Source organism: Perca fluviatilis, chromosome 11 (assembly GCF_010015445.1).
Source record: "Perca fluviatilis chromosome 11, GENO_Pfluv_1.0, whole genome shotgun sequence".
Lineage (NCBI taxonomy): Eukaryota > Metazoa > Chordata > Actinopteri > Perciformes > Percidae > Perca > Perca fluviatilis.
The window spans coordinates 24,121,331-24,147,110 of NC_053122.1; the positions used below are offsets into that span (position 1 = coordinate 24,121,331).

The window sequence follows — 25,780 nt, forward strand, 5'->3', positions numbered from 1 at the left end:
GCAGAGAGCAGAAGCCAGCAGGCAAGTGTTATTTACATAAACTTCTGGTGTACTTACAAATTTTACAATCCATCGTTTTATGAGTGCATAACCTATTTGTACTACTGTAGACGTTTGGTATCATTTCGGGCATTATTAGTGGGGTAATGTTAAGAGACACTTTGGATCCATTAGCCTCTGCGCTAAGCTATTCAGCTGATAACGCTACGCTAACGCTCCCAATGTTCGACCCAGGTGAAAAAAGCTTCTGGGGGGGTGTTTGGCTCGAGATCATGGTGCAAAGGACCCTAGGGTGAAATTACTCCGAACCATCACTTTAACATTAAAACATGAATTATAAAACCATACCAAGAATTAGTAGGCTATTTTAATAGTTTAGTATTCTATGTACTAAAAAGGTAGGTATAAAGGCTTTAGGCTGCTCTACACGTTACTGTAGGCCCAGTTTAATATGCAACTCAATTTTATAAAATATATGTAGTAGGGGGTCCCTGCTCCGTCTCTTTCAGTTAAGGGGTCCTTGGCTTAAAAAATGTTGAAGACCCCTGCTCTAGGAGTAACAGTCGACTGTGTGTGTGTGTGTGTGTGTGTGTGTGTGTGTGTGTGTGTGTGTGTAGCCAACACAACAGGGAATCTTAACTAATACAGTGTTTCATTTATTCTGGATTTTCCTGCATTCATAACATTTCCACACTTTTGGAACTCTAGTCAAACGCAAGCAAGACCTGTGAAAGTGCCCTCTTTTGCACTGTTTAGATGCACAGATTACTACATTCTCTGGCTCTCCAGCTGGTTCACCACAATAGCACCCTGACTGGGGCTGTTGCTCTGAGGTTGGGGAAACCACTGGACGTGGTACTGTGTAATATTTCCCAAGAAGTTCTGGCAAAATCCTAGTTTTAATAAATTTTTCTACTCCACTGTATGTCTCATTGAAGAACACTTCATCAAACTGAATGCGCTGAATAAACATTTCAGTGGGACTCCACACTACAAAGTCACCATACTGGACCTCAGCAATGCGCATTTGTACTTGGACTTGTGCCATATATTTGTGATTCGGCTTTAGCGCTATCACATTGTCCTTTGCCATTAGACAGAGGTTTGTGTCAGCATTGCAGCTGTTGACAATAGACTGATCTTTAAGAGTAAAAGGGCATTTTATCTCAAGCACACCTCTACCGTGGCAAGCACAGGTAATAGTTCCGGCGATGCACCGATCCATGGCAGTGATTTGTTGATGATTAGGCCTGTTGTCTGCACTTGAAAATCAATGTGATGATCTTGCAATGCTGTGATGTACTGTGTCCTTGCTGTTAGCTCACTCACATGTCCCCATCTAGAAAAATAGAGAATACTTCATTAGCAAACTACAGTATACCACTGCAAATCCAGAATAATGTATTAATTATTCTCTATGGAGTGCACACACCATTATGTACATGTAATGGCAGTCTCTTTTGAGAAACATGGAAACGTTGTATATTTAGGATTGGGATCATATTCTCAGCTTGGATCATTTAAGTCCTTTAAGTGGGATTGTAAGAACATCATTGTTCCTCTGAAATATGGCTATGACAAATAGAAATAAAACCAGCCCTGGGCAGCATACTTATATGTAGTCTCTCTTTGTACATTTCTATCGTTACCTCATTGCCCCTGTAGACACCTGACAGGACCGGAGATAGCAAATCCTCTTAATCAAGGATGCAGCACTGCTTGACCTGCCTGCTTCGTGGAAGACTGACGCTGTTACTCTACCTGCTCTTTGCTCAAACCAAACCTTACTGGCAGACTGTGCTCTGGTTGCCTCTTCTACTGATAAGGACTGAAAGTTGAAAAATGTAATTCTATTTCAACAAAATAAAGCTATTAATGTAAACATTAAAACTAAAGAACTTGCAATTGTAGTAAATACTGTTGGTTTTTTTTTTGGAAAATAAATTTTTTTTTTTTAAATAACTTTGAATTAATATAAATGTACAAAGTGGTTCTGGCAAATTCAGTTGAAGGGTCTTTGGTTTGTATCTGTGAGAGTGGCCCTCGATCAGACAAGATGGCAGTCCCCTGAGTACTTTCTTCCTGAACATCACATTCATACAGCTTTTGGTAGAAGTCCATATACTCCTCTTCTGTAGGGACAGGAATGCTGGGTAGTGGGGAGTATGTTACAGTCCTCTTCATGAATGAGATGTTGCAGATTTCCTTGTACTGCACCTTGCCAGTTTTGCTCGGAAGAACCCAGGCACAGGGCATCTCTGTACTGGACAGTCCATCTTTAAGATTTACCGCTGCTAAGACAGCATACATGAGAGCAGCGCGTGTGGGAGCATGTTTCCAGTCCCGCTTTGCAGGTGCAGTGGGCCATTAAAATTGTCCCATCATCATGGACCACGATCCATGGTTGTGTGGGAGTCATGTTGACGTCCTGAGAGTGGTTCACCTTAAGAGAAGACAGCAGACCAATTAGTCTAGTAAAATCAACTCAGTTGTCAATCAATGCATTTACAACACAGTGCCATGTTACACACACAACAGTTTTTTTTATAGTGTACTAAGGGAGTGGAGAGAGAGAAAGAGAGAGAGTGAGTATGTGTATTTCATGTTACATGTTACTGTTTCCCTTAATGCTGTCAATGTTCTAATTGTTACAGTAAAAACACTTGTTAAAGCAACCTTGAATTGAATTATGAGAGAGAGAGAGCTCTTAAAAAAGACCATGCCTGTTATTTCCTCCCCAAAACATGAAAACACGATGCTTTTCATTTGTTTTTGTAGTTTGTTTTGAAACCATGACCAGATGATTTAGCTACCCCTTGTGCTTACATACACTAGAGAACAGCTAGAAGTTAGTCTAGATAGCCTTGAGTTGTTATGCTAGCTGCTAACAGCTGTTTACAAAGTTGGGTTAAAAGAACACTTACCTTTCCTTTTACGAGAAACATCTTCTTCTTGTGAAGGTGCCATATCTTCGAGTCAAGGACCCAGCCCGCAACAAAGTATCGATATGCCTTGGTACTCTTGTACGCTTTGAGGCTTTCACCAGTGTATGGCGACGGATTATGTATAAGGTAAATATATATGTCATTGAATGCCAGGATTGGTAGTTCGGTAGCAGCGGACAGAGGCTGGAAGAACGTATCGGGTATCGAGTAGGGATCACATCCTAACGAGGATATTTTTTTAAAGTAACGTTTCTTTTCATGGCAGTCGAGGTGCGAAATGTTGCCTTTCGTAGCCATTTAGGTACTGTATCCGTACGAAGCTGTAAATTGTAGCAAGCTTGTCAGTTGGTACGGTTGGTACTCACCCCGCCCATAGACCGTATATAAGGCCCCGCCCGGCCGGTAGGTACTCAAGATGGCGACAGTCAGTTGGAAAAAGAGCGTGATGACGTAAAAGGTCATGTGACTGATATTCATGAATACCGAAACAAAGGCTATTTTCCTACTCCTTATTGTGGTGCATATATTCCTACTCCTTATTGTGGTGCATATATAAGATAACCTGCCTGATAGGACTTTACTACTTTGTGTGTGTGTATGTATGTGTGTGTGTGTGTTTTATGCGAGCACATTTATTTATTGTATGAAGAATGCCTTACACATGGAAAAAGACATCAAATACAATCGAGGATAAAAACAAAGTCCAGGACCTATTTCCATTGTGGTCCTCAAAAAAATTATGTTATGATAATGCCCATCCCTACTATGTTAGCTGTGATATAAATGAATGAAGCTTACCTGTTAACTTAGGAGGAAATGAGCCAACTCGGCGTCCTTTTGGGCTCTAAGCTGTCTCCACATTTTACATGCATATCTCCAATATTTACCCATGTTTTACCTCTTCTCTGGTTATACAACTGTTTAGAAAAGTTGCTGAGTTTTTTAAGGTTGGGTAGAATTAATCTATATCTGTTAATCCAGTTTGTTTGGTTGCTGCTACCATCGCTGCAGCAAGCACCTTGTTTTTGCGTTTCATGTCCGGCAACCCGGGTGTCAAAATAGGCAACACACAGGCCAAAATATGGAAATTTATATTTAAATATGGAGAATACTGGCTTTGGACTTGTTGTCAGAAAATATAGTATTTCATCTTGGCATTATTAAAAGGTGCTCTAAGCGATGTTGGGTGACGTTACTTACTAAGAAGTAACTAGCTCGCTAGTCTAAAAAAGAAGACTAGCTCGCTCCTCCCTCCTCCTCATCCTGTTCCCTCTCTTCTGTGCTTCAGCGCACTAACCCCCCCTCCCCCCAAATCCTTCTTGTCCATTATTGGCTGAACACTGGAACACGGTTTGTGTAGGTTTGCATGGTCCAGGTTGGACCACTTTGTTTTTCTTGGAGTTAGTGGACCCTGGGCTGTCTACAGAGACTCGCGGCTCGCAGATAGTGAGATGTTTGCTGTATGTGACAAAAAATGTTGTAGCCTAAAAAATGCGTGACATCACTTAGAGTACCTTTTAATATCTGTTGAAATATTGTGGACATTTCTTGATTAAATACAATGAATAAATATTAAAATAAAAAAAATCAAGTTTTACTCGAGTACTGTACTTTTTTCTTTTTTTTTCTTTTCACCCCACTTTCTACTTCTACTCCACTGCATGTACAGTGGGGCAAAAAACTGTATTAATGGCACCTGTTTGAACTTGTTATCAGTATAAAAGACACCTGTCCACAACCTCAAACAGTCACACTCCAAACTCCACTATGGCCAAGACCAAAGAGCTGTCAAAGACACCAGAAACAAAATTGTAGACCTTAATCTGCAATAGGTAAGCAGCTTGGTGTGAAGAAATCAACTGTGGGAGCAATTATTAGGAAATGGAAGACATACAAGACCACTGATAATCTCCCTTGATCTGGGGCTCCACGCAAGATCTCACCCCGTGGGGTCAAAATAATCACAAGAACGGTGGGCAAAAACCCCAGAACCACACGGGGGGACCTAGTGAATCACCTGCAGAGAGCTGGGACCAAAGTAACAAAGGCTACCATCAGTAACACACTACGCCGCCAGGGACTCAAATCCTGCAGTGCCAGACGTGTCCCCCTGCTTAAGCCAGTACATGTCCAGGCCCGTCTGAAGTTTGCTAGAGCGCATTTGGATGATCCAGAAGAGGATTGGGAGAATGTCATATGGTCAGATGAAACCAAAATAGAACTTTTTGGTAAAAACTCAACTCGTCGTGTTTGGAGGAGAAAGAATGCTGAGTTGCATCCAAAGAACACCATACCTACTGTGAAGCATGGGGGTGGAAACATCATGCTTTGGGGCTGTTTTTCTGCAAAGGGACCAGGACGACTGATAAGGGTAAAGGAAAGAATGAATGGGGCCATGTATCGTCAGATTTTGAGTGAAAACCTTCCATCAGCAAGGGCATTGAAGATGAAACGTGGCTGGGTCTTTCAGCATGACAATGATCCCAAACACACCGCCCGGGCAACGAAGGAGTGGCTTCGTAAGAAGCATTTCAAGGTCCTGGAGTGGCCAGCCAGTCTCCAGATCTCAACCCCATAGAAAATCTTTGGAGGGAGTCCGTGTTGCCCAGCGACAGCCCCAAAACATCACTGCTCTAGAGGAGATCTGCATGGAGGAATGGGCCAAAATACCAGCAACAGTGTGTGAAAACCTTGTGAAGACTTACATAAAATGTTTGACCTCTGTTGTTATATACCCCAACAAAGGGTATATAACAAAGTATTCCGATGAACTTTTGTTATTGACCAAATACTTATTTTCCACCATGATTTGCAAATAAATTCATTAAAAATCCTACAATGTGATTTTCTGGATTTTCTTTTCTCATTTTGTCTCTCATAGTTGAAGTGTACCTATGATGAAAATTACAGGCCTCTCTCATCTTTTTAAGTGGGAGAACTTGCACAATTGATGGCTGACTAAATACTTTTTTGCCCCACTGTATATGTACGCTTTAGTTACTTTACAAATGTATATTGTTACACACAAAACATTCAAAGAGTTCATTATTATCATACAACTTGTGCATAATGGTACCCACCTTACCTAATGCTTTAGTTGATGTGTTGCTCATGCATGAGGTCATGAATGAGAGGCTATGAACGCATGTCAATTCCTGATGATTCATAAGATGTAAAGGAATGAAGTAATGCACAGATCATTAACTAATTCATGCATGAATTCATAATTCATGTACCCTTACTGTAAAGTGTTACCATAACTTTAGTTCAAGCCTGTGGCAGCAGTTCCAAATAATTTGTTTAGTGCCATGCAATGAAAAATACCTCTTCACAAAGTTTTTCACAAGTCCAGTGGGTGCATTTTCCAAAAGAATGCTTTAATTCTGAAAAATAAGGTTGGTCCCTCACGAAACTCACTCAATGTCTTTTAATATCATTTCTTAGATATGTAGGCTACACCAAGAACATTAACTGAGATACCCCATTGTGTTGTGAGCAGTGTGCTGTTGGCAAAATTGTGTCTAATCTGTCTGTGTCCATGTCTGACCTGGGCTGGCACATGTTCACGTTTAAAAAGCGTGTGCGTGCACGAGCACTACGGTCGCGGTAGTCACTAGTGTCCCGGCTTTAGTTCCGGGAAATCTGGTCACCTTACACTACATGAAGCAGCAATCTTGAAGTATTTATTTTGTAGATGATTTACATCTCTTTTACGTGAATGTGACTCTTGTATAAGCGCTACATCTATATTCTTTCTTCAAGTAGTCCAGGAATTTAGCTTGTTTGATCGGTCCGTTTAGCCCCATGATGTTAACTGAAAAGATTGAAAGTGCAGCCAAAATATACACGCATACATGTCTCACGTACCTTACCTTCACTGATACATTTGTAACAAAGGGTGAACTGTTAGATCTAAGCAAAGTGTGGTAAAAACATAAATAAAATCAATCCCCTAACCCTCGGAGGCCACAAACCCCATCCCCTATCTGTAAGATACGTGGCCACATCAAACGCGGTTTGCGCAAATTCTAGCCCACAACTGCCCCTCCTGTCTAAAGTCACAGGTTCGTTGAAACAGGTCTGGGGAACTCTTATGCTAAACATGAACGATGTTACAAAAACCCTAGAACTTGGTCTCAACCAGCTATCAAATTCTGAAATAGGCTATGTGAAAAACACACCAACTTAGTTGGAGTAACAAACATAGATTATAAGCTGAACAGTCAGCATTTATTATGTTCTTTCAGTCTAGTTAAATTTTTAGTTTAAGTTTGGCTCCAAAACTTGCATACAGTGCCTTTGAGTCAAACTTAGCACAGTAGCCTGGATACCGCTATTCCATAGCCGCTGGGTCTGCCAGCTCCGGCCCCGCTGCCGGCTCCAGACGCAAGGTACCCTACGTGGGTGTCCCGTCGTCCTCTGGCTCAGTTGTCGGCACCAGGTCCAGCTGCGGAGCAGCCGTGTGGATATCGCGTCGTCCTCCATATCCAACTCCCGACAGAAAACACCTGCATCTTTGGCTGTAGTGAAGGTGAACTCTCTCCCTCTGTGGGTCACTCTCATGGTGGCCGGATAGATAAGAAAGTTTGAGATGCCTTTAGCATGTAGCTTACACTGTGCCCTATAAACTCTCGACGCCGCTGGATAGTGAATGCGCTGTTGTCGGGTTTAAAGCGCAGCGTTGTTCTAGAATCCCAAATCAGCCCTTTATTGCTGTGTTTGTCATGCCCCCTGAAGAATTGCTTGGCGGTCCTGATATCTCAAACACCTGATAATCAGAGTGGGTGTTGTACCCTTGCCATAGATTCTATGGGCTTTGTCAATTTCGATGATAGCCTTGTTTTGTAAGGAGGGGGATCCACATCGGTAGTTGTTCTTGCAGGAACCCAACTGGGTCATCCTTTTCGCTGCCCTCTTTTAGTCCAATGATGTGTACATTGTAGTGTCGAGATCTGTCTTCCATTTTGGCTAGATTATGCTCAAATTTCTTCTGGTCATCAACACAGGCACTCACTATTTTTTTTTTTCATCTGCCGATTATCCCCGTGTCTTGTCCATTCGTTGCATCAGATCACATACCATAGGTCCCTGCATCTCAAGCTCTGTCCTGATGTGTTGCGAGGTATTAATTTCGGTTAGCGCTCCCTTTACTGCATTGTGGACCACTGATTCAAGCACACTTGGTCGCTTCTCCAAAACCTGAGCGATTAAAGTCCTCCATGTTTAGGTCCGCGCTAGCATCAGTTGCCATGTTAGCCACCGCCATGTTAGCGGATTTCTGTTTCGGAGTAGATAACTTAGATGACAAAGCGACCTGCTTTCTTGCGCTTGCAGGCATTTCACTGAGTCACTGTGATAACAAACGATTTGACATCGAAGAAAAAGGAATAGACCTGATTTTTCAGTGAAAGAAGGAGGTGGGTAAGGAGCTCTGGCTCTCAGCGACCATTACGGTTGTTGGTCACGTGATCTCCTCCCAGGTCAGTGTTCTGATCAACACACCACCTCGGTTCATAAGGACACATGGCAATCAAATAACTGCTTCATATCTTGTTTAACGATACGTTTTTGTTTTCTTAGTTGTGGGATGTTTACAATTGGACGCGTGTACACAGCTTGGCCAGCCATACGTCTAGAGTCGCTTCACTGAGCTGGAATGACCATGTTCTCACCAGGTACAGGTTTTTTTTCCTCATTTCTGATAATGGACAAAAACTTGCAAGTGTGGGTGTGTGGCTTTCTTTCCCTAGTGGCTCGAGATCAGGACACATCCACCATCATGATGTGAGGGTGGCAGACCACCACATCTTTACGCTTACTGGTCACTCACAGGAGGTGTGTGGGCTTAAGTGGTCACCTGATGGGCAATACCTGGCCAGTGGAGGCAATGATGCCTTGATTTATGTATGGCCACGTATGCAGGAGGGCACCAACAGCAACTCGGTCCAATGTTGGAGTGATCATCAAGGAGCTGTGAAGGTGAGTAGTACTTACAGAATTTGTTTAAGCAATTTGTCACAAATCCAAGACAAGATTTGTTTTTATTTTTTCTGATCATTGAGCACAATAAAAAATGTTTTTAATAAACTGCCAGGATAAAATGTAACTGGGTTAAAGGACAGTTCCGGCGCAAAATGAACCTAGGAGTTAATAACATACTGTATGTGTGCCGAGTCATTTGACTCGGCACACATACAGTATGTTATTAATTAGGCCTGCACGATTCAGGGAAAAATATGAATCACGATTTTTTAGCTTAGAATTGATATCACGATTCTCTGCCACAATTTTTTTCTCACAATGTTTATTGTACACATGAACCATGACAAAACAAAACAAATTGGCTTCTTTTTTTTTTTTAGCACCTATAGCACATTGCGCATCACCACAAGCCTGTATACATAGAGGCTTCAATGAATAAAGAAAATAAAGTAAATACTGGCCATTTAAGTACAGTAGGCTACCAAAAATAGCGACCCAACATATTGAACTAAATATGGCCCTGATACAGGCTCTATCTGAACTCCTTGAACATGCCTTTACATAATTAAAACATGTCAATCAACATGCTACAGCTTCAGTTTCTAGAGAAATGTAGTTTGTAAATTGCCAATTACACTATCAAAAACAGAATGATTTCTTAGTACACTCTTTAACTGCTTGCCTTTTTATAGAATTAACATTCAACTGGCCATTCAAGTAGGTTACCAAAAATAGAAGTTTAACGCACTGCGCTGAATATGGCCCTGAACATGGCTGTAAATGGGCTCTTGGCTTGTACGGCTTCATCGTATTGCAGTTTGTGGTGAGGTTTGAGGTGCTGGTAAAGTCTTGTGGTGTTATGCTGCGTTCATGCCACCTCGGAATAACGGGCACCGCCCCCCTGGTTACGTTGTTTTTCCGACTGGCAGCGTTCACATGGTCGGGATGCGTGTTCTTCTTCTGTTATATTGGTGTTTGGCATAACAACTTTTTGCATGACTGCCACCAATGGTTGGCCGTAGCCTAGAGCATCAGGTGTGTGAAAACATGGAGGCCACAATAACAAAAGATTTTCTGCTGTTTTCTTATGCGAGCATCCAAACAGCACATCGCCAGGTGTTTGGGTGTTTGTTTGTGTTATCTGCAGGACAACGAACGGGAAAAGACACGGATAATGTGTTTTTTTTTTTTTTTATACGTGGGCCTATTTATTAATAATTTCAATAATAATGTTATGTCTGTGTATGTTTCTTGGCAGAGGCATTTGTCCACAATAAACTGTTTATTGTCATTGAAATATGTTCAGTGAACCAAAGTCGCCTACATCAAATGTCAGTTGTCAACAACACGTCACCAACTGGGAAACTCGGTTATCTTTTTTTTTTTTTTTTTTTTTTTTTTCATTTATTCAGAACATAGAAATACAAACAAACAAGGCACAATCACAAATCCATCTCAAAAAACAGAACTGTTGCCTCGGGTCGAGCAAATAAAACAAAACCTAGGAGCTTACAAATCAGCATAAAGAGTGATAGAAAATAAAATAAATAAAACAAATAAATAAATAAAGAGAAGGGGCTGTCTCAAATTAAATTAAAAATTTCAAATAAATCAGTCAATTCAAGGGCTTTTTTATCCTTAACCCGTTTCAATGACTTGCACAAAAGATTGAACTCATTCTTCCAATGGATCAGGGAGGGTTTGGTCTTAAAATATCTACATTTATGTATAAAATGTTTTCCTAGCAGCACCAAGTTGATAAGAATTCTTATCTTCAACAAAGACACCAAACTTTATATCCTTCATTGACAGAGGTGGTATCTCAATTTCCCTGGTCTGAAGCCAGCTCTGCAGATCTCTCCAGAAGGATTGCACCGACTCACTCAAAACATGTTCTAAATCCTCAATTTCTTTTTCACAAAAAACACCGTTATTAGTACCAAAATTGAATCTGTCTTAAAAATTCGTTTGTCGGGTAGATTTCATTTAAAATTTTAAAATTGACCTCTTTTACCTTCGGGAGAAGAGGAAATGAGATATAACTTTTCCTTATTTTCTTAACCTCTCCATCACCAAATTCTTTCATCATATTTTGTCTTTTAACTGGATTGGGATAATATTCCTTCAATAAAATATTTCTAATAACTTTGTTGTTACATTTATAATCACAGAAATCAATTCCTTGGATGCAGAGCTGCCTCAGACCAGGAGAAACCTTGGAGTACCTAACATCTTCTCTCACCATTGATTTCAGACATTGGTATAGTTTTCAACCATCTGTCATAACGCTTGACATTGCATTGAAGTTGATATTTCTCACAAAACTCCTCGTGCTGTGACAAGAGTGCATTACTATCCATAAAATGAGCAATTGCCCAGATTTCCTTGGATTTCCATTCCTCCATGTACACAGATTTTCTACTTATCAATATGTATCTATTATTCCAAACTGGAGTATTATGAGGTGTAAAGTTTGTAGATTAACTTCCAATAGAGAAGGACCTGCTGATGGAAAGCAGAAAGTTTGACTGGTAACGAATTGCATTCAAAATCGCATAACAGCAGAAAATCTATACCACCCATTTTTGTAAATATCAAATTGGGGACAGTAAACCAAAACATTTTTTTATTAATAAAAGATTTTAACCATTTCAATTTCAAGACACCATTCATTATATCAAAATCAATGGCCTTCGCACCTCCATCTTCATAGTTTTTAACCATGTCGATTTTCCTTATGTACTGACATTTGTTTCTCCATATGAAATTAAAATTAATTTTGTTTATGGCCTTGATCATGCTTGTAGAGATGGGAAAGGAAAAAGCCGGGTAGATAAGTCTGGATAAGCTGTCCATTTTAGATAACAAAACTCTCCCAAAAATAGTGATATCTCTTTGCAGCCACCTATTTAAGATTAATTTACATTTTTCTATATTGTTCCATATATTAATTTTGTCTGACGTTGTCTTATCCTTGGAAATAACAATCCCCAAGTATTTAACTTCTGACTTGACCTTTATGTTATATAGAGGTTGCAAGGGATAATCATGAAGTGCTAAAATTTCACATTTATCTAAATTCAATTGTAAACCAGAAGCTCTTGAGAAGTGGTTGATAATTTGTAAGGCTAAAGGGATTTGATTTTAATTTTTTAGAAACAAAGTTGTGTCGTCAGCCAATTGACTTATGATAATTTGTCTGTCATTTACGACTAACCCTTCAATACAGCTATTCTGAATCAAAATGGACAGCATTTCTGCTACCATAATAAATAAAAGTGGAGAGCTGCTGCAACCCGGACGAATTCCCTTATAATAATAATAACTGAATCCAACTCCTCGATTGTCAAATCTGACTCGCAGGTATCTTTAAAGGGATCATCAATGCATGGGATAGCATTCTTGATTTTATTATTTTATATGATGTTATTAGTATAAGTTGGAGTAAAATGAGAACACTGCCTTATCTATACTTCTAAAATCTTTACGTTCTACCCCATTTATTAATAAACTAGTAATTGAATTTCGCTGTTGTCTATTTCTTTCCAAACTACTAAAATATGAAGAATTTTTTTCCCCTGCCTCGATCCATTTCGCCCTTGATCTAATAAAGGCCCCCTGTGTAGAGTCCGGATCGGGCCAAATTTTTCTGTCCGAGGCCGGCCCGTGTCCGACAGAGCCGTGACCGAACCCGGCCCGAGCCCGACGTGCATTAAGAAATTTGTGTCCGAGCCCGACCCGAGCCCGACCCGAGCCCGACACAGTTAAAATCTCATTTGTTTTTCCTCATACTAATGACACATGTAGGCTACGTTTGTCGAAAGCTTTTATTAAGCAACTGTAGGAAGGCATTCGGAAATGTCAACAGATGAGCACATCAGCGCACACGGGGCAACAAGCGCACGTTAATCAGCTGTTAACATGTTCAATGTGTTAACCTTTCCTGATCGCTTCGTTTCCGACCGCGATCAGAAAACCAAGAGAGACTCATTACCTCCAGGGCCGACGTTAGAACATGAATAACCACTAACTCTGCTCCGGTTGCATCTACAACATGTCTGCTTCCTCTTTTTCTATCTCTCTTCTGCCCACTTACCACACACACACACACACACACTGAGCTCTCTTAAAAGGAGCCACAGCACCATTTTACAACAAATGCATTATCGCGCTGATGTGAATTCTCTAATCTTAAATTTAGTAAATTCCCACCTACCAATATAACCTACAATTGAATCATCATTTTCATTAGCTCTTATGATTTCCCTAACCTTAATGCAATAATCCTCATTTTGTAACATCTTAGAATTGAACTTCCAATAACCTTTATTTCTGATTTCCCTCACTGAAGGTTCTAAAATGAGATCTATGAAACAATGATCAGATAGTGGCGCTTTAGAAATTTGAGTTTGTTTAACATATGTCAGAAAGTTATCACTAACCAACCAGTAATCAATCTTAGATTTGCTTTCTACATTAGGCTTAAACCAAGAAAATGTCTTAACCCCAGGGTTAACTTGGTTATCAAAATCCAGCCCGAGTTTCCCACCTCGGATTCCCACAGGAAGTTACGTGAATGGTGACGTTTTCACTCGGAAAAGCGTTTTTCCGATGTCCATGAACGCACGGTTACTTTGCGATGCTGCAGCGAGGGCAAAGCATGCCTTGCAAATCACATCGGACTGACCCTCGTCGTCTTGCTTGAATCCAAAATATTTCCACACCACCGAATGGGAGCCTTTTTTCGGAACGAGTTTGGTTTGAGACTGAGTGGTTGGCTGATTCTCGTCACTAGTACCTGGGTTTTCATCCATATCCATTTGGTTTATTTCCGAACTTCCGCGCTCGCTCGACGAGTGAACTAACTAAACGTGACTAAAAGGCGCTTTGTCATTGGCTGAGGGTGAAGCCCTGAACTGACGAGTGAAACATGTGACTAAAAGGTGCTTTGTCATTGGCTGAGGATGAAGACCTGAACTGTGTGAGAGATGTCCTACCAAAATAAAGGCCGAAAATGCCCCAACATTTTATTTATTTATTTATTTATTTTTTAAATCGAAGTCATTTAAAAATTAAATCGCGAACAGGGTGAATCGAGATCACGATTTTATAGCGATTTATCGTGCAGGCCTAGTACACATATGTTATTAACCCCTAGGTTCATTTTGCGCCGGAATTGTCCTTTAAGCTTGAAACTCACTTTTGAACGTGTTATCATTCTAGGCTTTGGCCTGGTGTCCGTGGCAGTCAGATATCCTTGCATCTGGAGGTGGTACCAGTGACCGTCACATCCGCATCTGGAATGTTAACAGTGGCTCCTGCATCAGTTCACTTGACACTCAGTCCCAGGTACCTACACACTGCTAGACCCTTTATAGTTTAAATGGATATTCTCAGTCAAATGTTTTATGTTTGAAAAAATTAAACTTGGGAGGTGGCAATATCACAGGTCTTTTCTCAAATCACACAACTTTTTTATCAGATTTCATCACTGTTGTTTTCACCCAACTACAAAGAACTTGTCTCTGCCCATGGATATGCCCACAACAATGTTGTTATCTGGAAGTACCCTGCTCTCACCAGGGTTGCAGAGCTCAAGGGTTAGTAACTATTTTTTTGGACTGTATTGGCTAGGTACTTGTTAACACATGCTTAACTTTAAATGGAAACATCCAGTGACCTGGAAACTACGTCATGCTTTCTGCTGATTTTAAACATATTAATGCTTTTTATTATAGGCCACGAGGACAGAGTTCTCAGTTTGATTCTGAATCCAGACTGCTCGACTATTGCGACTGTTGCTGGAGATGACACTATCTGCATGTGGAAGAGCTTTGAAGTGGATCCTGTTAAGAAGGCCAAGGAGAGGCTGGTCAAGTCAACTAGCAGTGTAATTCATCAGTCAATCAGATAGTTTGCTTTGTCTTGGTGTTTTTTGTTGTTGTTTTTTTAGGTTTCGACTTCCTTCTGTGTATGGACAGTGTTGCTCCATGACTGTAACCAAAACCTTTGCTAAAGTACCAACAGCCCACTGTCTGAAACGCATATGGTCTGGATTCCAGACCACATTATTTTATGCACTTTAATATGTATATGTATTAATACTTTACACTGCATATCATTTTTGTATTTGTGCATATATAAATACACACACACACACACACACACACACACACACACACACAAATGTAAACATGATTGCTGTATATTAATATTTTCTGGACTAAGCTATTCAGGGAACACTAATGTAAAAATAAATACAATGACAATGTTCTATTTCAAGCACGTACTGTATCTAATGCAAGTCAAGACAGAGAATGTCACAAATTGTCTTAAAGTCTGTAGATAAGGCCCTGCTTAAAGCGTTTTGTTTTGCCACTGATAGACCAATCACACTGAACTCTGCCAAACACTGGATGGACTACTGGAAGTGTGTCCAGTTATCCAAAGGGTCGGATTGTGTGGTTTGGTTTGAGATACCATCCTTATGGTTTTACTATTTCTTTGTGATGCTGTTACAATGTTGGGACTATCTACGTTTTCCCTATTCATGTAAACTTTAAGAAATCGTTAAATTAAAGAATATTTTATGCGATGTTTATTTCATATTTTTTTTCGCTCTGTCAGCTTACCCTCAATGCTGATTTAAGGACGCATCCAGAATTTGATACCTCTCCTTATTTGGGCACAGTTAAGTGATGGTTTTATTCGTATTTTAGTCTGCCTCATAAAATAGTTGTGTGCTGGCCACTTAGTCATTCACACTAAAAGCTGCATTACAGCACTATCACCGGTCATACACAGCAAAAATATACCTGCATAACACGATGCAAAATGAAACCGTTGTATGAATGTAAATTATATTAGAACTGATATAACGACGTGACAACATAAACATTTGACCAAATATAGATGCGGCTTAAGTGGCTCTTAAAGATTGCTTAGCAATGGGAACAGAGTAGGATACTGCACCTCATAAATGATAATAGAGTTTTAAACATGGCAGACTTTCAAGTTTGTATGATGGTTTGAACATTTGATATAATAATTAATGTTCTATGTCTCCAGAAAATGCTAGTCATATCGCTGAATGCAAGCAACAGTTTGTTTTCTTTTAACACAATGCATCGGATTATCCTTCCTGTTGTCCTAGCATCTATAGTCCTTTGAGACACCAATACATTAAGGGTATTTTTTATAAGGTTTATAGTCACAGACGGTATGTTTATTTGATTTCAAGGTTAGTCCGTGACAGACGTCAGTTTGTCATCATGCGTTTTCCATTGAGTCTATTATTTTCCATGAATTTGAGTATTTAGTGTATTGATGAGTCTTCTACTGAAATATCCTTTAGTAAAAAAAAATGTATATAATAGAATATTTATTCAACGTGCCTCTCTATTTATTTTTTTAAAAAGCTTCTAATGGTTCTTTGAATTGGATAACTTTTAAGGTTGTTGCAAAATATAAAAACGAATCCAGAAAACAGGTGTCATGCTGGAATCTAAAACTCTCAAACAAATAAAAATAAAAAAGTCATTTTCCTGCTATTATATGACCTTGAAATACATTTCGCAACCTTTAAATAATGAAAAAAAAAACATTATATAACGAAACAATCGATATTTCAAATCAAAGCAACCTACACTAAATCTTTCTTCAAAAAGTTTTGATATTTATAGATTTGTATCTGTTTTTTATTGTTTAGCTACATTTCACACAACTCACAACTCTAATATCATCTTTTGGCCGATAGATGGCGATATATCTTTGGCAGCAGGACTGTTTTCGGGCAGGAAGTTTCCTCCACCAATCACGTAAACGCATTCATAAACATTACCATAGTTATAACGGCAGCTCCTTGAACGAACCAATCACAGGAGCTCTTTCTGGCATTTAAACCGTGTGGCGTCAACGTCACGAAATTCAAAATTTAGAAAGAGAAGAGAGAACGGTCGGTGTTGCTCCGGTGTATTCCACGTTTTCTTGAAGAAGTGAGCTCGTTCTGTTAATTTTGAGGTTTCAGAAGGGCAATATTTGACGGTAACTTAACTTTTAAAGCGGTTAATAGTACTGAAGGTTATGCTAACTACTGTTCACTTACTTAGGGAAAGCTAGCTAAATGTACCTGCAGTCGTTATACCTAGGTTAACGTTAATACAAAATAGGTTTGGCTGATGTAAAACGACTTTTTGTATTGTACTCCGCGCTGATAAGTCTGGCAATAGGAGACTAGCTAGTGCTAACGTTAACTTTACCTCTGTGATCTAAGCGTTAGCATGCGTTGCCTAGCTAACGTTAGCTAGCCGAACTAACACTTGTTGAAACGCTAGCTAATATTAGCCAGTTGACGTTACTAGTGCACGTCATATTTAAATGCTTTTTTTAATTTATTTGCCCTAATATATTACAGGTCGTGTGAAAACCTGGATATAATGGCGCAGTTTGGGTTTGAGAACGACATCCATAGCATCTTGAAGCTGGATATGCCCATCACAAACGCTCCTATGGCAAGGTGGCAGAGGAAGGCTAGCTCATCAAACTCATCCGCCTTGAACGGATTGTCTCCTGGCAAATCTGCCAATGTGTCGCTCAGTTCATCAAAAACGCCAAGCAAAACACCAGGTAATGTGTGCCGTCATATTAATGCAGCGTAACACTTAACCCACTCTGTAGTTAAATCTCTGCAAATGTTAACCACTGGGATATTTTTGTATCTTAGGCAAAAATAAAAAGCAGACACCATCTAAGATGGGGGGCGACCGCTTCATTCCCACCAGAAACAGCAAACAAATGGATGTGGCAAGTTTTCTGCTCTCAAAAGAGAATGAGCCTGTGGACGCAAACAATACAGCTGGAACATCAGTAGGTTATTGTTTTGATACACCATATCATGCTCATTCAGTGAATTAAAGGATTGTATCAATTTAAATGTATTACATTGTGTCTTTAAAGGAAAGCCAGAAAGCATGGTCTATGTCCCTAAATGGATACAACATTGATGATGCAAAGATCCTTCACCTTGGAGGGAAACCACTGAATGCTCCAGAAGGTAACTTTAGGATGTGTCAACATTGCTTGGCAAAAATATTGCATTCATATATAATTAATAAAATATAAATATATATATAAAATAATTTTTATTGTCTAATGTACAGGCTATCAAAACAACTTGAAAGTCCTCTACAGTCAGGGTGCAACCCCTGCCTCTGTCAAAAAGACTAGATACATATCTTCAACTCCTGACAAAATCCTGGATGCTCCTGATCTTCGAAATGATTTCTGTAAGTGTAAAGAGGGTTTTTTTTTTTCTCTCATAACATTAATGCATGTTAGTATTTTTATTCTGTGACAACAGCAATGTATGCATAATTAATCACATATTGGATTAATATCAATCCACTGAGGGTGGATGTTGATCACAACATTAATACTAGATTTAAAGATTTTGTAGATGTATATTTGAGCTTTACATCAAAGGCATGCCTGTACATCTGGCAATCATATCATTCATTTCCCCCCCCCAGATTTGAATCTGATTGACTGGAGCAGTCGGAATGTTCTCGCTGTGGCACTTCATAACAGTGTTTACCTGTTGGATGCCTCTCAAGGAGACATCACTCTCCTCATGAGGTTGGAGAGTGAGGACATCTACATCTGCTCACTATCCTGGACCAAAGAGGGAACCTACCTAGCTATCGGCACCAGTGACTGCAAAATTCAGGTCAGTGTTCTGACGAACGCACCACCTCGGTTCATATGGACACATGGCAATCAAATAACTGCTTCATATCTTGTTTAACGTATGTTTTTGTTTTCTTAGTTGTGGGACGTTTACAACCAGAAGCGTCTACGCAGCTTGGCCAGCCATACGTCTAGAGTTGCTTCACTGAGCTGGAATGACCATGTTCTCACCAGGTACTTCTTTTTTTTTTTTTTTTTTTTCTCATCATTTATGATAATAGACAAACTTGCAATTTCAATTGTGTGTTGGACTCATGTTTCTTTCCCTAGTGGCTCGAGATCAGGACACATCCACCATCATGATGTGAGGGTGGCAGACCACCACATCTTTACGCTTACTGGTCACTCACAGGAGGTGTGTGGGCTTAAGTGGTCACCTGATGGACGATACCTGGCCAGTGGAGGCAATGATAACTTGGTTTATGTATGGCCACGTATGCAGGAGGGCACCAACACTAACTCTGTCCAATGCTGGAGTGATCATCAAGGAGCTGTGAAGGTGAGTAGCTTCATACTTGTACTGGAAAACAGAATTTGTTTAAGCAATTTGTCACAAATCCAAGACAAGATTTGTTTTTGTTTTTTCCTGATCATTGAGCACATTAACCATTTTTTTTAATTTTTTTTTTTTATTGATTTTTTTTTTAAATAAACTGCCAGGCTAAAATGTAACTGGGTTAAGCTTGAAACTCATTTTTGAATGGGTTATCATTCTAGGCTTTGGCCTGGTGTCCATGGCAGCCAAATATCCTTGCATCTGGAGGTGGTACCAGTGACCGTCACATCCGCATCTGGAATGTTAACAGTGGCTCCTGCATCAGTTCACTTGACACTCAGTCTCAGGTACCTACACACTGCTAGACCCTTTATAGTTTAAATGGATATTCTCAGTCAAATGTTTTATTTTCGAAAAAATTAAACTTGGGAGGTGGCAACAACATAGGTCTTTTCTAAAATCGCACAACGTTTTTTTTTGTTTTTTTTTTTCTCCCAGATCTCGTCACTGTTGTTTTCACCCAACTACAAAGAACTTGTCTCTGCCCATGGATATGCCCACAACAATGTTGTTATCTGGAAGTACCCTGCTCTCACCAGGGTTGCAGAGCTCAAGGGTTAGTAACTATTTTTTTTGGACTGTATTGGTTAGGTACTTGTTAACACATGCTTAACTTTAAATGGAAATATCCAGTGACCTGCAAACTACGTCATGCTTTCTGCTGATTTTAAACATATTAATGCTTTTTATTATAGGCCACGAGGACAGAGTGCTCAGTTTGATTCTGAGTCCAGACTGCTCCACTATTGCGACTGTTGCTGGAGATGAGACTATCCGCATGTGGAAGAGCTTTGAAGTGGATCCTGTTAAGAAGGCCAAGGAGAGGCTGGTCAAGTCAACTAGCAGTGTAATTCATCAGTCAATCAGATAGTTTGCTCTGTGTGTAGTTTATTTATTTTTATAAAGGTGTTTTGGTAATGTGCTTTTTTTTTTAAATCTACAAAGATGTACATGGTTTTAGATGTAACTGGCAGTTTACAGCTCCCATTGATGTAATGGGTGGTTGGTCTCAGTTGTTGAAACAGGTCTGTTAATGTGGTAAGTTGAGTGGCTTTTTTTTGGGGGGGGGGGGGTTAAGCAATCCAATGTATTTAACTTTTATTAAAAACTAGGGATGCATTGTATACCACAGACTAGTTTATAAATAAATGCTTATAAATAAATGGTTTGATTAATGTGCTGTCGTGTATTGGTACTGCCATGGTGCAAACTGTAGGGCTTATATCAATTCACATGTAGTGATAACTATTATCTCCCCCAGTTCCTCATGGTAATGCCTGCCAAACCAACAGAATACAAATTCCATGTTTATCCTGCAAATATGTTATTTGTTAGCTTAGCTGTGGTTTAAGGTTTAAAAGGCAGTCTTCTCAAAAGTTTACTGGTGGTGTTAGTCTGAATCTGGTTGCTGTGTATTCTGTAGAAATTGCCTTATGACCTGTAGAGGTCACTCTCTGAAGTTTAACAAATTGTTGCAGATGTATTGGAACTGAGGTTTAGAGTATAAGCTAATATAAAGTGTCACTTCTTAATTTCTAATGACGGAAACAAGATTATCTGACACTTGTAACCAGTTAAAGTTCAGTGTATAGTATGGCTTATTTGACATTGAGACTGCAGAAGGATATTTGAAGGTACATTTTGTACAATATGATCTACATTTGATTTAAATATTTTGAACATTATTGGTAGTGATGTACTTTCACAGGTGTGAGTAGAATAATAAAACTGTCAAGGGTTTACAACAGAAAATAACTCTTACAGGGCATTGAGTTTATTAACCTAAATGGTGCACCTAACATTTCTTGTGGTGTAATGGCATTCACTTCTGAGTAATTGTTTAGTAATGTGAACAGTGGAAATGTTGCAGAACACAATGCAGATCACAGATAAAAGAATTTCATTGCTGCAGTGCATGCTATGACAGACTGTGCTACATGATAAGGCTGACACCTGGTTTAGCATTTTTGCGTTCATATTAGATGCATATTTAAAATATTTGATCACTTATTCACTTTAACGAAATAACTAACATTTAGCTTTTGATTGCAATGTCCATGTTTTCTTTCATGCCACTTATTTTTAGTTTTACAGTTTTAATCATGTTGGCTGAGACAGTTATACTGCCAAAGCTGGAACATCATTGAACATTTGCAATCAGTAATGAATGCTATCAATTTACATTTATTTAAGATGAGGTTTTCCCTCCTACCTCACTCCAACAGCAGCTAAATATCTCACCATCATACCACAGGATAAATGTATCAATGACATGATTTGCTGTTGAAACAAATCTCCAGAAATGCTTTCCGTACATGAGTAAACCTCTGCTTTAAAGGAATGCTTATTTAACTGTTGCTTAGGTGAAACATTTGAAAACAGTAAAATTTAAATACATTTATCAAATTTTTATTTCTGCTCTCAAACAGGTTAATCTATTGAGCATTGTGAGGGTTAATCGTAACAAACAGCTTCTGGGTATCCCTAAACATCCATTACTATGTATTTTTAGTGGCAATCATCAGATCCAGGTTTTAAAAGGCTAGCAGTGCTTCAAAACTAGATCATCCTTCAACTGTCATGAGTGCACGTGTAATGAACAACAGCAAAAAACATTCAATATATACATTCTGCAGTGATATTCAGAAACAGCACACTTTTTTTCTAATTTAATGGAAGGGACTTTCTATTAACTTCATGCAGAGTGCTGAGAGAATAGACCATACAGTGTTGCAAAATTCAATGGATTAATATAACCGTGTATATGTCACTACCTAATTATGCAAAAATGCTGAATGCATCAATACTGTAATATACAGTATAACATTTCTTTTTCACAATTCTTAAAATTGAAAAATTGAGGTTTCTTACAAACTGCACACCATCACTGCTTTCCAAATGACACAGACCTTTATCTAAAAAAAAAGTTTTATTTCAAAAGATAAATAAAAACAGAATAAAACTAAATCTTTGACAATCTTTTTGGCATAAACTTTGTACCCGTTATTCATATGTGCTGGTCTTCAGTGGAAACTCGGTGCGCTACTTCCCAACAACAACGGTCATGCCAGTCAAACAGTAGTGTAGGTCAAGCTTGTGTGGGCCCAACCTGAGTTGAAGAATACCATCAGTGACAAAAATGAGCACCGATCTTCATACAGTGTTTATCACAGTTAATTTTTTTTTACAACGACTAACAAACACAATGTGGCATGTAGAGATCACCACCAAAACACGTATCCCAACAAGTGCACAAGAAAGATTTATATAGAAATTATAAAGTTTAGAAGTAACATATTGAAATCTGTGCCGTTCCAATATGCTACTAGATTTGAATGATGAATAATATTTTCAAGGTAGCTCTATAGAGCCTCCTCTTCTTCTTCTCATTTCTCATTTCCAGAGTCACCAAGTCAGATTTCCTTTACTTTGCCCAGGAGGATTTTGCCGTTGGTGTGGTGGTGTCCATTTCCATTCTCCAGGTGTTTCCCATTGGCCACCACAGCGATAGGTTCACTGGTTGAGCCGTTCTGTTTTGGCTTGGCCTTTACGGCAGGAAGTCGCTTTCCCTTTATGTAGGCCTGGATCCAAAAGTTGGAGAAGAGGAGGAAGAAGAAGACGCCATACATCCAAATCAGGTGGATCCACATGGGAATCTGGTAGTCACACTTCTCCATGAAGTAGTACTGGCTGATGTGGACGGAGACCAGAACAAACTGTGTCTGTAAAACAATAGAGAAAGGACAGGGTTGTTATTACTAATCTCATTCTAACCCAGATCCATTGTAAAATCAATTATACCAGTCATGTCATTATAATACTTCTAAAAAAAAAAAAAATTTAAAAAAAAGGGACGTACAAGCTGAATGGCGGTCATGTACTTCTTCCACCACAGATATTTCTGGAAGCGTGGTCCTGCTGCAGAAAGTAGGTAGTAGAAGTACATGATGACGTGGACGGCAGCATTCACCATGGCATGGAAGCAGCCCATTCCTCCAGCTTGAAAGGAGGAAAAACAGGAAATGATGCATTTCATTAGACATTTTTATGCAACTGTTGTTTTGGATTTGAACTTTCATGTCTTTGGATGCAAAGTATTATCAATCTGTAATTTGAGAAGATGTTAAGCCATGTCTATGGCTAAAATTCTTTGTTTATCCATAATGTCTGTATGAAGTGTTTTACATTGATATTATGCTGAGTAAACCTCACCAGGAGTCAGGGTGATGCCCCACCACCACGTCCAGGGCATGAAGGAGTGATGAAAAACGTGGAGAAATGTGATCTGGCTATGTTTCTTCCTCAGCACAAAGAATAGCTAAAAACAAAAAAAGTAGAACAAGCTAAAAGTTAACATGCACAGAAGACATGTCATTGACAACTAAAAGTTCAAGAGAAAAAAAGAAACGTTAGGAGAGATGAGAATGTCCTTACTGTGTCAAGGAGTTCGATGTATTTTGAAAAATAAAACAACCAACACACTCGAATCATCTGGGGGAAGAAAAGGAAGAAAAGAGCTGTAATGTCACATATCTAACTATGGACAATCATTGAAGGACATGATTTCGCAGCCTTTAGAAAACAGTCCTAACCTGAAAGTCAGCGCTTTTAGGACGCAACAGGTAGTGAGAGCTCCTCTGCTCTGAAGCAAATGATAAACAATTTACTGGCTTACCCGTAAAGTCTCTGGCCGGGTTGAGGTGTCAACGAGGTCACATCTCCACGTGTAGGTGGTGGCCCATCCAGCCATCATGAACTAGGTGACAGAAACACATCAGCAGCTGTTAACATTTCACAAGCACTCTGGTTGGTGAGGAAATGGGGGGATTTTAGTCAGGAGATAGCTCCATTTGTCAATCATTTTATTTACCTCATACACTATGTAGGCGTTCAGTAAAACCATGCTGAGGTTGTAGACAATCATGGATGTGTTGAGACAGAGGGGTTTGCGGTTCGCCATTAGACGAGGTCCAACGTAAATTGAGAGGAAGACATAGGCCAACAGGATGGCGGTCATATGTATAGGGTCCTGCATCAGTGGGTAGTCTCTGATTCGGACATCTGGGGAGAAGAAAAAAAACAACAACACATTTCTTAATTTTTCAGCATGTCAGACACACACAGACACAAACAGTAAATGCAGTGTATACACCGTTTTTTGGGCAGAATCATGGGATAGTTTTAAAAAAAGACAGAAGCAAAAATGCCTTTATCAAACTTTTTAACACAGCTTTATATTGTTATGCCATTAGATCACCACATATTCATTCTTTTTTTTTTTAAACAAATACAAAAAGGTGTAAATCTGTAACAGAGACACTTACCAGTCCTCATCAGTATATAATCGTGGAATTTTAAAATGTTTGATACGGCTTCTCGAAGCATGGTGACACCTTGTTTCTTGTCCTATTAAAACCACTGGTGGAAAGAAATAAGAAATGACAAAGTCAGAAACCAGGAGATGAAGCTGAGCTGAAGGTGAGGTCGGTTGGTTGGGCAGGTGAGCGACAAAGCGACCTGTCCACCTGCTTCCCCCACTGACTGAACAAACAGGAGACAGCTGCACAGGCTCATCAAACACCCCTTGTGTACAAGCTTACAACCCCCCAAAAATACACAGAAATCTGTAGGAGTTCATTTCACTGTCTTATCTAAAGTGTAGCATGTAAACTACCAATCCTCACTGTTTCAGCACTAAATGTGATTCATTTTAAAAAATAAAATAAAAGAAATTTCATTTGATGTAGTAAATGAAAAAAGAAAAACAATGACCCAGTATGAAGAGAATGAAATATCAGAAGGAATCATGACGGATTGTGAAACATCTGATTTCTGCTGTCAGTTTAGAAACAATGAAATACTCTCCTGCTGACTAACAGAGCAAGTCAAACAGGTGAGGCAAAGAACTTGGCCCTCACAGACAGCTTAGCCAACCCACCAAGATATGAGCTGATCAGGGATTTCCAGGGAGTAAAACCACAGAGCATACTTTATTTAAAGTAGCAGAAGTAATGCTGTGTTGCCCTAGTCCAACTTTATTGAACTATAAAACGGAAGGTGTATCTGGCAAGACACCAGTCTAACGATGATGAATTAAAAAGAATCATTCATACATTAAAAACACAACGGAGCAGCGCACACACACACACACCAATCTCAGATCCATGAAAGTGCTAAAATACTTTCCCTGAAACTGCTACAATACTTGCTGTTATTAGTACCAAGTGACTCACCGGCCTCTGTACGAACTCCCGTGTGTGAGGAAGGCAGCTGCACAGCCAGCGCAGGCAGCACTCAATCCAGAGAATCAAAGAGATCAGGAGCAGCGGTGAGAGGTGATCAGCTGAAAAACCAGGTCCGTGAAAGTCTCCGTGGGTGGTAGCCTCCAGTTGCTCTCAAATGTCTAGGATTTTATTTAGCTGGAAATCCAACGAGAGCTGAAAGTTTCACAGGTAAGAAATGGGGAAAGAAGCAAGAGAAAGAGTAAAAGTGAGAGGCCAGCCCAGATATGGGACCGGGATCATTTAACTCAATTTAAACCCCGGGACTCTAC

At 39.5% G+C, this 25,780-nt stretch overlaps 2 protein-coding genes and 1 pseudogene across 4 annotated transcripts; 2 read left to right on the top strand and 1 right to left on the bottom strand.

Moving 5' to 3' along the window:
- The window catches only part of LOC120568435, a 45,316-nt pseudogene extending 29,794 nt beyond the window's left edge, over positions 1–15,522 (top strand).
- A 1,302-nt stretch (positions 15,523–16,824) lies between these two features.
- On the top strand, positions 16,825–20,767 carry cdc20 (cell division cycle 20 homolog). 3 transcript variants are annotated; one of them, XM_039815961.1, is made up of 11 exons: positions 16,836–16,970; positions 17,341–17,552; positions 17,650–17,792; positions 17,883–17,979; positions 18,086–18,211; positions 18,455–18,651; positions 18,751–18,845; positions 18,942–19,170; positions 19,389–19,514; positions 19,666–19,783; positions 19,923–20,767. In XM_039815961.1, exons 2-11 carry the CDS (start codon positions 17,363–17,365, stop codon positions 20,096–20,098), a joined length of 1,497 nt encoding a protein of 498 aa, XP_039671895.1. In that variant the 5' UTR covers positions 16,836–16,970; positions 17,341–17,362; the 3' UTR covers positions 20,099–20,767. The 3 variants fall into 3 exon arrangements, with proteins under 3 accessions (XP_039671894.1, XP_039671895.1, XP_039671893.1); XM_039815960.1 differs by having other exon boundaries at positions 16,825–16,921; positions 18,751–19,170; XM_039815959.1 differs by having other exon boundaries at positions 18,751–19,170.
- A 218-nt stretch (positions 20,768–20,985) lies between these two features.
- Positions 20,986–25,780, bottom strand: elovl1a (ELOVL fatty acid elongase 1a). Its single transcript, XM_039815962.1, has 8 exons — positions 25,461–25,780; positions 24,552–24,645; positions 24,098–24,288; positions 23,903–23,983; positions 23,662–23,718; positions 23,440–23,545; positions 23,087–23,226; positions 20,986–22,949 (listed from the first exon to the last, which is right to left on the bottom strand). The coding sequence occupies exons 2-8, from the start codon at positions 24,610–24,612 to the stop codon at positions 22,641–22,643; spliced, it is 945 nt and encodes a 314-aa protein (XP_039671896.1). The 5' UTR covers positions 24,613–24,645; positions 25,461–25,780; the 3' UTR covers positions 20,986–22,640.